Source organism: Sceloporus undulatus, chromosome 6, assembly GCF_019175285.1.
Source record: "Sceloporus undulatus isolate JIND9_A2432 ecotype Alabama chromosome 6, SceUnd_v1.1, whole genome shotgun sequence".
Lineage (NCBI taxonomy): Eukaryota > Metazoa > Chordata > Lepidosauria > Squamata > Phrynosomatidae > Sceloporus > Sceloporus undulatus.
In genome coordinates, this window is record NC_056527.1 from 60,175,917 (window position 1) to 60,190,937 (window position 15,021).

The following is a 15,021-nucleotide window of genomic DNA, read 5'->3' on the forward strand; positions in this document are numbered from 1 at the left end:
TGTCATCATCTCCACAGGAAGGGCCAGTGTAGTATAGTGGTTTGAGCATTGGACTATGACTCTGGAGACCAGGGTTCAAATCCCTGCTCAGCCATGGATATCCCCCAGGTGACCTTGCACTAGTCCCATTCTCTCAGCCTCAGAGGAAGGCAAAGACAAACCCCCTCTGAACAAAGCTTGCCAAGAAAACTCCATGATAGGGAGTCTTCATAAGTTGGAAACAACTTGAAGGCATGCAGGAGAACTGCAGACTCAGAGCCTACCAAGACATTGTAATGTCTGAAGCAAACAATGAGATGGTGTCCCCATCATTCCTTTGGGAGCAAACTGGACTGTTGGTTTGTCAATGGCAACAAGACAGAGTCTTCCACTGCCCCCCCAGGGAAATGGGCTTGTTTAGTGGGTGAAAAGTAAGCCTTGGTATGGGCAGAAGTCTGCCCTTCAACAGAAGAAATGGCTATGGGGTGCAGGAGGTGGGTGGACACCTCTTTCACACAGTACCTTTTGCTTAAGGTACTGGCCCCACTGAGGTACTTGCCTATCTGTGTGGGTAGCGATGTGGCAGCCTTGCACAAGTTTGTGTCAGTAATAACAACCTTGTGATTGGGACAAATTTGTGGTGGTAGAATTTATAATCTACCATTAATACAACTTGAAGCCATGTCTGTCAAAGTTAGGCTGGAATTGAACTGGGGTTCATGCTTGCTGCCTCCTTGTTCTCCCTTCTTCCCCCCAAATCTGGTGGAACAGCAGTGGCAGGGACTCTCTCTGAATGTATTTATTGATGTGTTCTGTATCTTATCTCTGCCTACTCTCTGTTTACAAGAGCAACATAAACAGTCGGATTTTTCCACAGGATAGGTTTACTGTTGACTTTTCTTATGCACATGGGAAAGCATCTATGAGCTGCAATTGAAGTTAGTGCTAATAGTGGGTGCTTTTTAAAAATCTGGCTCCTTAATAGCAGTGCCACACATTTCTGAAATATTGAAGCATCCTGCTATATGGGATCTCAAAGAGCATTCATTTCAACCTCTTTCCAAAGCAGGAAATCTGATGATACAGTACCCTGGTAGGTGGCAACAGTGGTGGCTGATCACTCTATTGTCAGTGAGGGTGAATCTGCTTTGGGTTTTAACCTGAACTTTAAAAGAACTATTCAAGATGCTGAATCTCTTTTGGAAAGCTTGAAGTAAATTCACGACTCCACTGAAATCGGAGCCACTACTTCTTAAAAACTTTTAGGTCGCTTAAAAACCTCTACCAAAGGAGTGCCCTATACCTTCTGGGACAGTTTGTTTCACTGTTGACCAATTCATACTGTCAGAAAATTTGTCCCAAGGTTTCATCAGAATCCCCTTTCCAGTAATTTGAATCATTTGGTTTCTTTCCATTGCTTGGCAGTGTGCTGCTTGTGATCCTTAAGGTCCAGAGACATGAGTATTAAATTGAAGACAAAACTTTGTGACATCTACAGTGCTATGCAGGATCAGGAACATGCGAAGGATATGCTAAGTAGAGTTCACATCTTCTATAGCAGAAGGGCCTATGTGTGGTCCTTTAGATGTTGCTGGATTACAACTTCCAGCATTGTGAAGAATAATGGGTGTTGTGATCCAACAACATTTGGAAGGCCCTAGGTTATCCAGCTATGTTTTACAGAGATGATAAAGAACTGGCAGTTTCTTTTTAAGAGGAAAAGTATAGCATATATACATGTTTGTTGAATAGTAATCTCTGTTGAATTCAGTGAGGCTGACTCTCTATAGGACTGCATCCTTAGCTGATAAACTGTAAGCATTTTTGGTGATCTCTTTATCAGTTCCGTTGGAATATATACATATGCTTTCATTGTTTTTAAACAATGCTTGCAGACTTCACAGCTGGTGCCAATGTAGAAGAGGCCCTTTTCATACCTTTTCACACATATATGTGTGTGTGTTTGTGTGTGTCTTTTCTCAGATGGCAAATGCCACATGGGCTTTTGAAAAACAATAATTTAATCTGATTCAAACTCTATTGTGCTGACTCATGGATGGCATCTTTAGTTAATCAAAGCATTGTCATTTCATTATTCAGTCAGCTGGACTGACTTACAATAAGTGCAGAAACCTCATAATTACATTAATATGAAGATCATATTATGTAGTATTTCCTCTCAGTATGTCTTTTGAGCAGGAGTAGAAGTGATTTAGCCTCACTGGCTAGTTTTTCAATTGTTTGATGTCTTTGTGCTGACTCATAAGATTTTGGAAGTGGGGGAGATGTTACAGTTTGCCATTTGTTAGCAAACTTTGCTCCATCATTATAGATGGCTACTTCCTTTTCAAGAGCAATTAAGTGCCTTTTAAATTTACAGCATTTCCTTTTTTAGAATGTGCAGGTTTAGCTGCACTGACCAAAACCTTGGTTAGGATCACAGAAGTCTTGTTCCAGATATGCTCCAGGTGCTTCCTGAGACACATGTGCAACAAAGAGACCGCTCATCTTTCCACACTTGATCTATTTTTCTTAGTCTGTCCTGTTTCCCTTTTGCTAGGGAGTCCTGGAAGAGCAGCTTGTTCTAAATGGTGACAATGCCTACAATGCACACTTTGGAGAAAGTATGGCTTCCCTGGGGGATATGGATGATGACGGATTCCCAGGTCAGTATGTTTTGCTTTGCATGTGGCCTTCTTTTTAACTTTAGCAAGGTACACATAAAGACTGATAGGGTATATAACAGTTATACATAATAGAAGTTGTTATTATTGTTGTTGTTGCTGCTGTTCTTTGCCATCAAAACAACTTTGTCTTAGGGTGACTCTAAGATTAAGGGACAAATGAGAGCCCCAGGCACCAACAGCCCTACTCATCTTGCAAACCCAGGACCATGGCATCTTTGCTTGAATCAATCTATCTGTATTGTGTTCTTTCTCTTCTCCAGCTGCCTTCCGCTTTAATGAGCATTATCATATTTTATTATTCCTGTGCAGTATTAATAAGAGATAGCTGAAATGCTACTGACAGTCTTTCAGAAAACCTCTGCCAAGCCCACTACTACTTCTACCATGTAGCTTACCTTCTCCAGTTATCAGCTCTCTTCTTCACATGTGTCTGTTACTTTCTGAAGAGGATGGATACATCTTAGTTTAGTTTAGTGTTCCTGTTTTAGACATTCCATCTTGGGAGAACCGGTATGAGTCCATGATATTGATAGAACCTGTTCTAGTCTCTTGACAGTATAATTTTCAGCTTCCCTCATGCACTCAAAACTGCTGTACCATGTTAAGGATAGGGTAATGCATTAATTTATACAGTGGACCCTCAGTATCGTTCCAGCCTCCCCTGCCCCCCCCCCCAGTGGATACCAAAATCTGCGTGTGTTAAAGACCCATAGAACTCAATGGTGGTGTGGCCACATGGCTGCGCCACCACTGAGAACAATGGCACTTTGCTCCCACCACCTCCCCAATACCAGCCTCACTGTTCTCACTGTGGTAGGCAGCAGGGTACCTCTTCTTCCTCCTCCTCTTCCCCACCTCCTCCCCCTCTCCCCCTCCTCCTCTTCCTTTCCCGTCTCCGCTGCCGTGGCTCTTTCTCCTCCTCCTCCTTCTCTTTCTCCTCCTCCTCCTCCTTCCTCCTTTTCTTGTGCTCCTGCTCTTCTCTCATTGCCACTACCACAGCTCTTCCTCCTCCGTCGCCCTGCTACCGCTTGCCCTTTTTTCTCCTTCTTACTCCTCCTCTTCCCCTCTCTTCCTTCTTTTTCTTCCTCCTGTTCCTCTTCTCCCCGCTTCCTCTGCACCTGTAGCTGAGGGGCAGCAGGTGTGTGTGGGGGGGCTTTGTGAGGCCAGCAAAGTCCTGACCAGGAAGGCGGGCAGCTCCTGCAGGATCCAAGCACTCCCCCCACTGTCCCTGTTCCCAAAGGCTCCTTTCTCCTCATGCAAATAGGGCTGTGGCTGTTACAGCAGAGGTATCTGTTGGTGGCGCTGGGGCTGCTCAACCTCTTCTGGAACAGCCGCAGCCCCATCCACATGAGGAGAAAGGAAGAACAGTCACAATGGGAGGAGGAGAAAGGAACTTTTGGGAAGAACAGGCACAGTGGGAAGAGGTGCCTGGATCCTGCAGGAGCTGCCCACCTTCCTGGTCCCTGTGCCTGTTGCCTCTCGGCTCCCGGGGGTCACTTCTAGCCCACCCTGCCTCCTCTGCCTTCCTCCTGCTCCTCTTCCCCCCCTCCGTTATGCTGCCGCTGCTCGTCCTCCTTTTCCTTCCTCCTTCTCCTCTTTTCTGCTTTTCCTCCTCTTTTTCCTTCCTCCTCCTCTCTCCTCTTCCTTGTTTTCCTTCGCCTTCCTCTTCCTTTCCCTCCCACATCCTCCACTTTTTCCTCCTCTTCTTACCCCCCTCTGTTGCCCTGCTGCCGCGCTTCCTCCTCCTCCTCCTCCTCCTCCAACGTCACTCCCCCTGCGGGCTTGCCATCCGCATATGCTCAAATCTGCAGATGGCAAGTCAGCATATATGAAGGGCCAACTGTATGTGTATTAGTTTATTTAACCAAAAATTGCCTATTCTTTGGGTGCATAAACCCTTGGAGTGGCTTACAGAGCTCATTAGTAAGACAATCTAAAAGACATGATACAAAGGAAAACAGGATGAAAAAAGCAGAGGAATATTAATTAACAAAAACAAATTGATTTAATAAATGAATGCGGAATGCACTCTTGCCTAGTCTAATATACCTAGATAGAACGTTTTCTTTTTTTTTACTTTGCTTAAACAAATTCTCTGCTGCCCATCTTTGTTTCCTCTGAAACTCTTTCTTAGTGCATGTGCTTTAAAGCTGAGTTATCCAATTCAACTTGCATTATATCAGGACTTTGGAAATCTAACATTTTAAATAGATTTTCACTGGTTGTGCCATGGATTGACTTCATGGTGGGTGACTGTTGCTTATTTTATATCCCTGGGGTTCAAGGTGGGTTATTGCTCCATTGTCTTCAGAAATATCACTTGAGAAAGGAGGTGAAAATCTCTCAGTCTGATTTTGTTGAATTTTTCTGAATCCCACCTACATTTTCTTCCTGTCATGATTTTTTAAATTAGATTGTGAGATTTTGTGGTTTCTTCCTGCATTTGAAATTTCTGCACATTCCACGTATTTTTCCTGATTCCACAAATAGTTGCACAATTTGCTTAAATTACACAGCTCTTCTCATTGGCTAAAGTGTTGTTTCTTCATGTATATTTTAGCTGTTTCACATTTTAAAATGTGCACATTGTTTTATGCACACTTTATTACTTGGAAACAAACTGTAAGTCTTACAGATATGTGAATGCTTGAGGTGAACTGTGCTTATTCTTTCAGTAGGTCTCAGGAGGTGTGAAAATGCAACTTTAGTAGAGTGTTGAATACAACATTAAAAAAAACCCCTCTGCCCTTGAGTTCAATAAATCATGTAAAGACTTCAGAGTGATTCTCCCGCACATGGCTGGGGTTAGTTGTAGAACCCAAGCATATGTTTCTTATTAGTAGTATAAATATACATCTTAGGCTTTTCTCTTTAATATCAGCTACTCATTAAAGGAAGCAACGTTTTCCAAGGCTGACAACCACTCATTCAGTGACTTTTATCTTTATGCTGGAGATGATTGGTTTTGTCAAGAGCCTTCTTTAGGAGGGAAAAAGGTGAGAGGTTGTCTGGTTTAACTAAATCTTTCATCTTGTTTAACTAGATGTTGCCATTGGTGCTCCTAAAGAGGATGACTACATTGGAGCGGTCTATATCTACCATGGATACACTGGTGGCATTATACCTCAGTATTCTATGGTAAGTGCTGGATGCATTAGGTCAGGCAGATCTAAATGATAGTGAGTGGCCAGAGTCTATATTGCTCAAGGGTGAATGCCTGCACTAGTTTGTACTGAAAAGACATTAAGTGCTTTCCTTTGTTTATCATGTAACTTGTTCAAGATACTACAGAAACTATGGCTAGCATTGCAGTTGCATGGTGCATCACCACAGACCTATAGCCACTCATCAGCCTAGGTTGATGTTCACAAATATGACACTGTGCCAGCAGGGTGGAAAGTGATAGGGAAGTCAGTGACCTGTAATGACTTAAAAAGTAAAGGTTGTCAAATCATGTCTGACTATAGCTCACCCCACCATGCAGCGCTTGGGCCTTGAGCTGCCAACCTGCCGATCTTGCAGTCAACAGAGTCAGCATCTTAACCATTGAGCCACCACGTCCCCATGACTTATCATGTACTATTTAAAGAAGTATCTTGAAGGCTAGATCCCTAAAGGAGTTTAATGGATATGAAAGTTCATATTGTAACACATCTATTTGTCTTAAAGGTGCCCACCTCTTCCTTTGGTACCAAAGGCCACCATGGTTAGCCTTTTGAAAATTTCTGAAGGAGTGCAGTGTAGATACTTCAGAAGATTGTCACTTTATTTATGACCTCATAGAACATGGCATGTTATAACATGCAAGAATTAAAATCCTTCTAGCAAGATTTGCATCTTTTCTGATAGGTTATACATGTATGCAGTTGATTTAAATTGGTAATGAGGGAGATGTGCTCCTAAACAAACAACTCTCCAATCAGGTGTATGATTTCAGGTTCTGCTACCTAACCCCATGTGACAGAATAACATTTAATACAATATTTTAACTTAACATATTTGTACAATTCCCCAAAGTTGGCTTTCATTGGCTTTAGTAATAAAGAATGAATGCCACTAAAACATACTCCATTCATAAGTTATTCACAACTACCGTATTTCTTTCCACCCACTTCAGTGATGTTGCACCAGTTTAGAATTAAGATGCGTCATAGAACTGCACATCTATAGGGCCTCCCTACCGTAATGTCAAGATCCTTCAGTAGAAATACCTAGTTCATCATAGCTTGGAAAGATTATATTGTATTCTGTGGCTCCCAGACCACCATGACAACTGACCATGCTGGCTATTGGCTTGTGGGAGTTAAAGCTCAAAAAAGTAAACTATCCTAGCTTTGTAGATCTTGTGATGGATTAGTAGAGCACAGCTTGAGCTTTTGTTGCAGGCTAGTTAGTGGATGAGGTTTTGCTTATTGGGAAAATGGGAAAGGACCAGAGTTGTTTTTCCACCCTTCAGCTGTTTAAAGTTCTGGGCTAAATGTTTTGTTTGTTGCTGGGTGGGAGCCTATGTGCAGGATGCTAAATCAGAGTTTTAGTAGTTGTGCTTAGGATGCTTAGAGCAAGCTGTAGGTGATTAGTTCTGCTTTGTGTTGACTGTTTTTAGAATGCATTAAAGTTCTTTTTTCTTAAAAAAAGAATGTAAACTAAATCCATTTTATGATGATTTTTACAAGTGATAATTTGTGGCATATGGAGGTTTTTTTCCTAGATTCAAAGAGAGAGGCTGCGGGATGGCCAAACTGATTCAAATATATCATGACATTTGTTTGAGGATGTCCTGATTTGAATAGATAGATGCTATTTCTTTCTTTTTACATATTTGAGGTAATATAGGAGTTTCATAAGGAGACAGTTTCTTATTAAGAAGTAGTAATGCTGACTTCTGTCTCTCACCAGATTAGTCTGGCTTTTGAGATCTTCTTCAGCATAGGCTCCTGCCAACAATTTTCCATTACATTTTTCCTTAAGCACACACACTCTCTCTCTCTGTTTTTCTGGTTCAGGGTGCTAAGAGCTGTATTTTATTGTAATTCACATAGTACAGGTTGGAAGGTTAGCCATTCATTCTGCTTATGGATCCATCAAACAGTTTTCAGATGTTTAATTTGTAGTGTCTGTCTACCTAGCCTCTGTTTGAACCAGTAACCTTGAGGTGAAAGGCTTTGTGTCCGATTACTATGACTTTAAAACAGCCAGATGCTGTGCCTTTCTTTCAGTTTATCTCTTGCACACATACACAGACCGAGAAGAAAAGAGGCATTTGTTTAGAGCGAGAGATACTTTTTAAATTACATTTTTGAAATGCTGATTTTGTTACCTCAACAACAGCAAGATCTGGAGTACAGCTGAGGTACTCAGATTGGCTTGCAAGGAAATATGTATGCTAAATAAATATTATCAAGCTCACTTTCAGGGCCATTGGTTTTGTTCACAGCTCTCCAAGCTGTGTTGCATTATACTCCAATCTTTATACTCTAATGGCCTGCAGATGTCTGTGGGATATGTATAGCCCTGGCTTGCCACCCTAATAGGGACCCCCCACAAAAGCATACCCACATTCTCTTGGGTAAATGTAATTTGAGGAGTTTAGCTGCTTTCTGTTGCCTTCATGTTATCAGTTCCAAAAGTGGGGAAGTTTTCTTCATTTGTTTTTAAGTGAGGAGGTTTAAGAACGAATTCATTTCAGTTTGCCTTTTGCCTTTTCTGCTTAATTTCTCATTTTAATAATCCTCGATATTTCTTGTTTCAGTTCATTAACTGGGAACCTCACACATTGCTAGTTCTCAAATTAGCCATGTAACTAAACTGGACATGAAAGACACATTTTCCAAACTAAAGTCTGTGGAGTTTTCTGTGCTGGTGTTCAGTATGGATTGTGCTAATGGGTCTGAATGAGCCAGTCCACCCATTTAAGTATCAAGCAAAGATTAAGTATGATTAGCCATCTGTGTTCTGGCTATTGAGCCAATAGTCTGTTTAAGGCCCTTTCACACTATGCCCTTTCACACTGTGCTTTTTTAACACTGTGATTCCACTTTTAATTGCCGTGACTGAATGCTGTGGAATCATGGGGATTGTAGTCTGGTGAGTCACTAGACGTCTTTCGCTGATTCTAAAAGTCCATTCATAAACTGCAAATCCCAGGATTCCATAGGATGTTGCCATGGCAGTTAAAGGGGAACATAGTGGTATCACTGTGAAATGTGAAAGTGTTCTTAGTGGCTTCTCACTGAGCACACATTTACTCCTCTTCTAGTTTAAAATCTTATTAACAAACATTTCCAGAGCAGGAACTCATTGTTATTTTCTCACCTCAAACTGACTTAAATTCTCACTAGTAGAAATGTGTATTATACCATATCTCTATATATTATGAGATACCACCATAATATATATATTGCCTCAGAAGGAGTAACCTCTTTAGCCGCCAACACTAGGGTTTCGCATCCAGCCTTAATAATTTGAAATGTAATATTCCCTTTTATTTGGGTCTGTCAATTTCAATTCTGTGTTGTCTATTACAGAGGATACCAGGAAAACGGTTAAGTCCGAGACTACAGATGTTTGGCCAGTCGATTTCTGGAGGTGTTGATATGGATGGAAATGGTTACCCAGGTAGGTTTTGAGCACCAGCAATAGTAATAATGTCAATCAAGATAAGTCATGAGTGCAAGAGTGTACAAATCAGTAAAGGCTCAAGGTTTTGCATCCTTCTATATTTCTTTGTTTTCTTCATTTTAAAAATGTAACTTGTATCCTTCTATATTTCTTTGTTTTCTTCATTTTAAAAATGTAACATTTAAAAATATAAAGCCTGTTGTGATATTTTTTTTAAAAACCCATGTATTAAAATATGTGGGCCGAGACAAGCCAAAATAAAGCTGCTTCGGGTCACTTTGGAGGTATGCTGTTTAAATGACACACACATCTTAAGAGGCCAGAAGCTGCGCCAAAGCTGCACTCCAGTCCTTAGGACTAGACTGGCTTTGGCGTAGCTTCTGGCCTCTTAGGATGCATGCATCATTTAAACAGCATACCTCCAAAGTGACCCAAAGCAGCTTTATTTTGGCCTGTCTGTATGGGCTCATATGTTAACAATAAAATATGACACTGGAGGAGGACAAATATTATATATTAACTACAAATATTTAATAATGCATTTTGAGTAAGGATACTGTATGCTTACACTTGATTATATTATAAAACCCTTCCTGTTTTTTTCCTACAGATGTGACGTTTGGAGCTTTTATGTCAAACAATGTGGTTCTTCTAAGGTGAGATCAATTTATTTCCAGTCCTTTTAATAAGGTAAACTCTGTCCTCTTTCTAATTGTTTCATGCTATTCCTCCAGTCAGTTTAGAAAAGATATGGTGCTATTAGGTATTGTATATACAATTGGCCCTCTGTATCCACAAATTCTTCATCCACGGATTCAAACATCCACAACTTGAAAACATTTTTTTTTTTGCCATTTTATGTAAGGGACATCATTTTGCTATCCATTGTATTTATTGGGACATGAACATGCATGGATTTTGGTATCCACGGGGCTTCATACTTCTAATCAGTCATGATGCTCATTTCAGCCATTCACCGTGAAAGTGTTTTAATGCTGTAAGCCGCCCTGATTGCGTTACGTAGAGGGGTGGGATATAAATAAATAAATTATTATTATTATTATTATTATTATTATTAGTGACTGTACAATAAGAATTCATTTGGAAGCTGTTATCTCCTGTAAGAGAGCCTTTCCAAGATCTAAGGCTATACTACCATGCACTGGAGCTGTTTGTTACATTTCATGGAGCATTGTACTGTAACTCTCTTTGTTTTACCTCTCTGGACAATGGAAGGGCAGGGTTGCAAACTTACTGATTCTATATTTGAGATCTTCAAGAGCATCAGAGAAATAGAATATGAAACGTTCCAAATATCACAGACATTTTCTCTTTGTCTGAGCACAGACAGCAGTTATCATTAATGGTGGCATGGATATCTTGAACGGAGATGCATTTGCAATCATTGAGGGTGTTATGATTTTTCATAGTTGAATTGTTACTTTGTGGCATCAAAATGGATGAATAGAACAATGTTTTTCTATTTTTTTAAATGATGGTCTGCTAGGGTGTATGAGAGAGAGAACGATATAGAGGTGGTGTGTTGTGTTGATGATTTGATTAGAGGAAACAGCTGGATCAACATGGCCATAAGGTGAACAAAGGAGTTTGATAGTGAATGGTGGAAAAAATGAGAAGCTCTGGGTTTTTCCCTTCTGGCTATTTTAAATGGTGCTCTTTATATCACAACCACTTGTCAGCCAACTAACTGAAACCATGATTAAGGGCATCTTTTAACCAATTAGTAATCACTTTGTACTTGTTTTATGGTTTTCCCACTTTAATACCTTTCTATTAGAAACAGATTTCATGCTTTTCGAGGTACAAGGAAATAGTGAGCTCTATTATTTATCTGTGCAACAACATCAAAACAGTGACTTCTACTATATCTGTTACAGGTAATATTTCAGTGCATGAAAGTTAAATCATCTTCAGATATTTGAAAGACTGCTACATAGATTCTGGAGCAGTTTTCCTCTCCAGTTTAAGAAAACAGGACCTGAAACAATGGGTTCATATTACAAGGGAAAAAAGGAATGTAGACTGAATTGTAGAAAGACCTTCCTGCCAGTAGAATGGTGCTAATGACCATTCCCAGAGGCTTCAGTTACCAGGGCACCACATACTGCTTGCTGCAACCAATCTAGCAACCAGGAGTGAAGCCACCGTAAAATGGTTTCCTCTCCCTCCAGGTCACAGAAATGGCCAGTAGGATACTGTAACCAGTGGTATCAGAAATCTCTGACAATCTGAGCATGGATGGTAAGATTTAAACAGCCCTTTGGGTGCCCACGGCCAAATTGCTTTTAAAAATAAACTCTGAAATAGGTCTAGAAAGCTAGTTTCCTCCAGCAGTGTCAGATCTTGGGCAGCTGCCACTTTCTCAAAAACCTATGGAGTACCAAAATTTGGGAATGATTGCTCTACAATTGACCTCCCTCCCTCAGTTAGCCATAATGGTGAGGCTGTCAGGAGGTCACGTAGTCACAGCTACAGGCATTTTCTTCACTCCCTCCTTGTCTACCTGTGCTTTACAGTGCTTAGTGGGGAATACAGTATGAGAAGCAGCTGCCTTGATACATCATGGCAGTTGATACAGCATGAACAAAATGAGTCTTAGTATATTACTGCTCTTGAAGAAATCAATAGTAACAAAAACTAGTTTTCTGTATTCATGCTCTATCAATTCTGGTATATTACACCACATTTCTATGAAAAGGTGATTTGGGAAGCTTTACAGGTTCCAACAGTAACCGGAATCCACCTACCGCAACAGGCTCTGTTGATTACTTTAGAGATCAGGGCATTATGAGCTAACCATGTGGTGAAGTTGATTAGTTGCAGCTACTGCCTGTCAGAGGGCGTGGGCTGTATTTGCTGTTTGGGTTAAGATTAGGGTAAAGCAGCAGGGCTTTTCTCTTAAACCCTATGCTGTATCCCACAACAAAGTTTCTGTGAGGTTTCTTTGCCAAATACAGCATGCATGTTGCCAAGAAATATTGAGGGTGGCCGTTTCAATTTTGGGGGATTGATGGGGGCTGCCATGGAAAGTGTGCTCAGTCTAGATTGATGTGTGGCCCTTTTATTCTGATAAATCATGACAGTGGGAATGGAAGTACTTTAAGTCACTCAGGGTATGGATCAAGAAGTTATCTAAGAAACATTTAGTCATCCCATTTCTTCTCTGTCTGCAGACATAGGACCACTACACATAGTCGCTGCTGCATGTGGGTTGAAAGGATGCCAGACACTGTCCCAGATTATGTGCCTTGCCTTTATGGCATTGCAAGAGGTTATGCATGCGTGGTTTCTGTCCTAGTGTTCTGGTGTTCCATGAAGTAAAGTCTGTGGAGAGACAGGGTTAGGAAAAATGGCATTTCTTTTTCCCTAACGCCAAACCAGACAGTAAAATGCAGTCAGCTACAGTAATGGTATGCCATGTAGTTTCAAGTTTTCAGGTCTGAAATATAGAAAGCTATAAGTGGAATAGGCATCCATCCTGCTAAGAGGACTACTTCTTTTCAGTTTCTAGGCAGCTTTCCCTCCAATGAAGAAGGGAATAGCTGGCTCTCCCCCATCACTGGGCCCTTTCACACCACACTTATAATACTATTATTCTACTTTAATTGCAATATCCAGTGGGATACCATCGTTTGCAATTTATGGAGGAGCAATGGCCTAAACACTCTAAAGGTACCAGATTTCATCTGGTCTTAGGAAACTAAGCAGGATCAATCCTGGTTAGTACTTGGATGGGAAACCATCAATGAATACCAAGTGCTGTAGGGTATGTTTCAGAGGAAGGAAATGACAAAACCACCTCTGAGTATTCCTAGCCCAAGCAAACCAGATGAAATTCACCGAGTAGCCACAAATCAACATAGAATTATCAACAAGAAAGCTTATTAAACTATAAATCCCAGGATTGTTTAGCATGCAGCCATGGCATTTAAATTGGTATCATAATGCTATAACAGCACAGTGTGTTTGCCATTTTATCTTTTCCAAATGACAATCAACATTCTCTAGTTGCTGAGCATTCTTGGGTCTTCTTGTAGGAGTAGGAGATTATTTCCTTTAGGGGATGATGATGATTTTTTGCGGATACACAAATGTCAAGGTTCCTTCTATTTCTTAAGATCCCTTCATGGCATGAATCCTGTTGACATTCATCACCTCATTTCACTCTTAAGAGGAACTGATTAGCATGGCTCTTAAATAGTTAAGGGCAAGCTTCTATGAGCTCTCATTGTTAGAGAAAAAGATCTTTGGGATGGTTGATGTCTCTTGTTACCGGTGGTTCTGGACTGGTACCAACTGGAACAGATGCAGTCTTCTCAGCTACTCAATATCAAAGTAACTTCCACACAGAGTTTCACTCAAATGAGGGTTTATTGATTTTGTTGCTATTTACACTTTACAGCAAGCTACTATACATCTATTCTCTTTCAGAGTCCATGCTAGAAGCTTGAATGTGACATCAGTCTTTGTTCTCTCACAAGATCATCTTTCCCACCAAGTGGACACACCTCTTTCCCATGAAGTCACCATACTACACAGAACCATAACAATAATACATTTGTTGATATTATGTCTCAGCACATGTCCTTGAAGACTTGCTCTTCCAGGCCTAGGCTTTCTGGCCTGCAACAGGAACCATTTTAAACCTTAGTTAACCATTGCCACATCTGAACATTTTCCATACAAATTAGAAATATATTTTAACATGCCCCTCCAAAATGTACAGATGTGCAATAACACCATGTATTTACAATTACATCTTTGTGAAGTTAAGGAACCATACCAATTGCACAAGAAAGTTGTTCATGTCTTTCTCCAGAAAGTGCTTTTGTTAAAACATCAGCCAAGTTATCCTTTGTGTCAATATATTCTAGCTTTAGGATACCGTTCTGAACTAACTCTCTTACATTCTGGTACCTTACTCCAATGTACTTAGTTCTGCACTTCAAATTCTCAGCCTCAGCCATCCCAATGCAGGATTGTGAATCCTCATAAACCAAAGTAGGCTCAGTGCAATTTTCTCCCAGATCACTTAACAACTGTCTAATCCAAACTATCTCTCCAGACAAATCAGACAATGCAGCAAATTCTGCTTCTGAAGTACTAAGTGCTACACAATTCTGTTTTCTACTTCTCCAAACAACTGGACTACCTGCAAATTTAATCACAAGTCCTGTTATTGACTTCTTTTCTGCCTCACTTGCAAAAGAACTATCTGCGTAACACACTAGATTCTCTTCACTCCCTTGAAACACAAGCTTCTTGTTCTTGCTACCTTTTAAATACCTCAAAACATGTTTCACAGCCGTCCAATCATCCAGTTTTGGACTATTTGCACTTCTACTCAATAAACCAACTGCAAAAGAAACATCAGGCCGTGTATTGTTAGCAATGAACAACAAACTACCAATCACACTTCTGTACAACTCAGGATTATCAAACAATTCAGCAGACTCTGCACTGGCATAACCAGGAGTCATTGGGCTTTTCACAGGCTTTGCATCCTGCAATCCACACTTCTCAATCAGCCTCTCAATCTTTTTCTTCTGACTCAACAGACATCTGCCATCATCTGTCCACTCTACCTCTATCCCTAGGTAAGCTTTCAGATTTCCCAAGTCCTTCAACGCGAACTTCTGAGACAATTCCTTTTGTACCTCTTGCACCTCTTGTTCTGAATTAGCTGTTACACAAAGATCATCTACATAAATCACAA

The 15,021-nt window shown here is 40.6% G+C and overlaps 1 protein-coding gene across 1 annotated transcript in view; it reads left to right on the plus strand.

Moving 5' to 3' along the window:
• Nucleotides 1-15,021, plus strand: part of ITGA9 (integrin subunit alpha 9) — a 288,073-nt gene that overhangs the window by 73,989 nt on the left and 199,063 nt on the right. The window contains exons 10-13 of the mRNA XM_042475622.1: nt 2,540-2,645; nt 5,710-5,804; nt 9,191-9,281; nt 9,895-9,940. Of these exons, the coding sequence (XP_042331556.1) occupies nt 2,540-2,645; nt 5,710-5,804; nt 9,191-9,281; nt 9,895-9,940 (338 nt within the window). The remainder of the gene's footprint in view (nt 1-2,539; nt 2,646-5,709; nt 5,805-9,190; nt 9,282-9,894; nt 9,941-15,021) is intronic.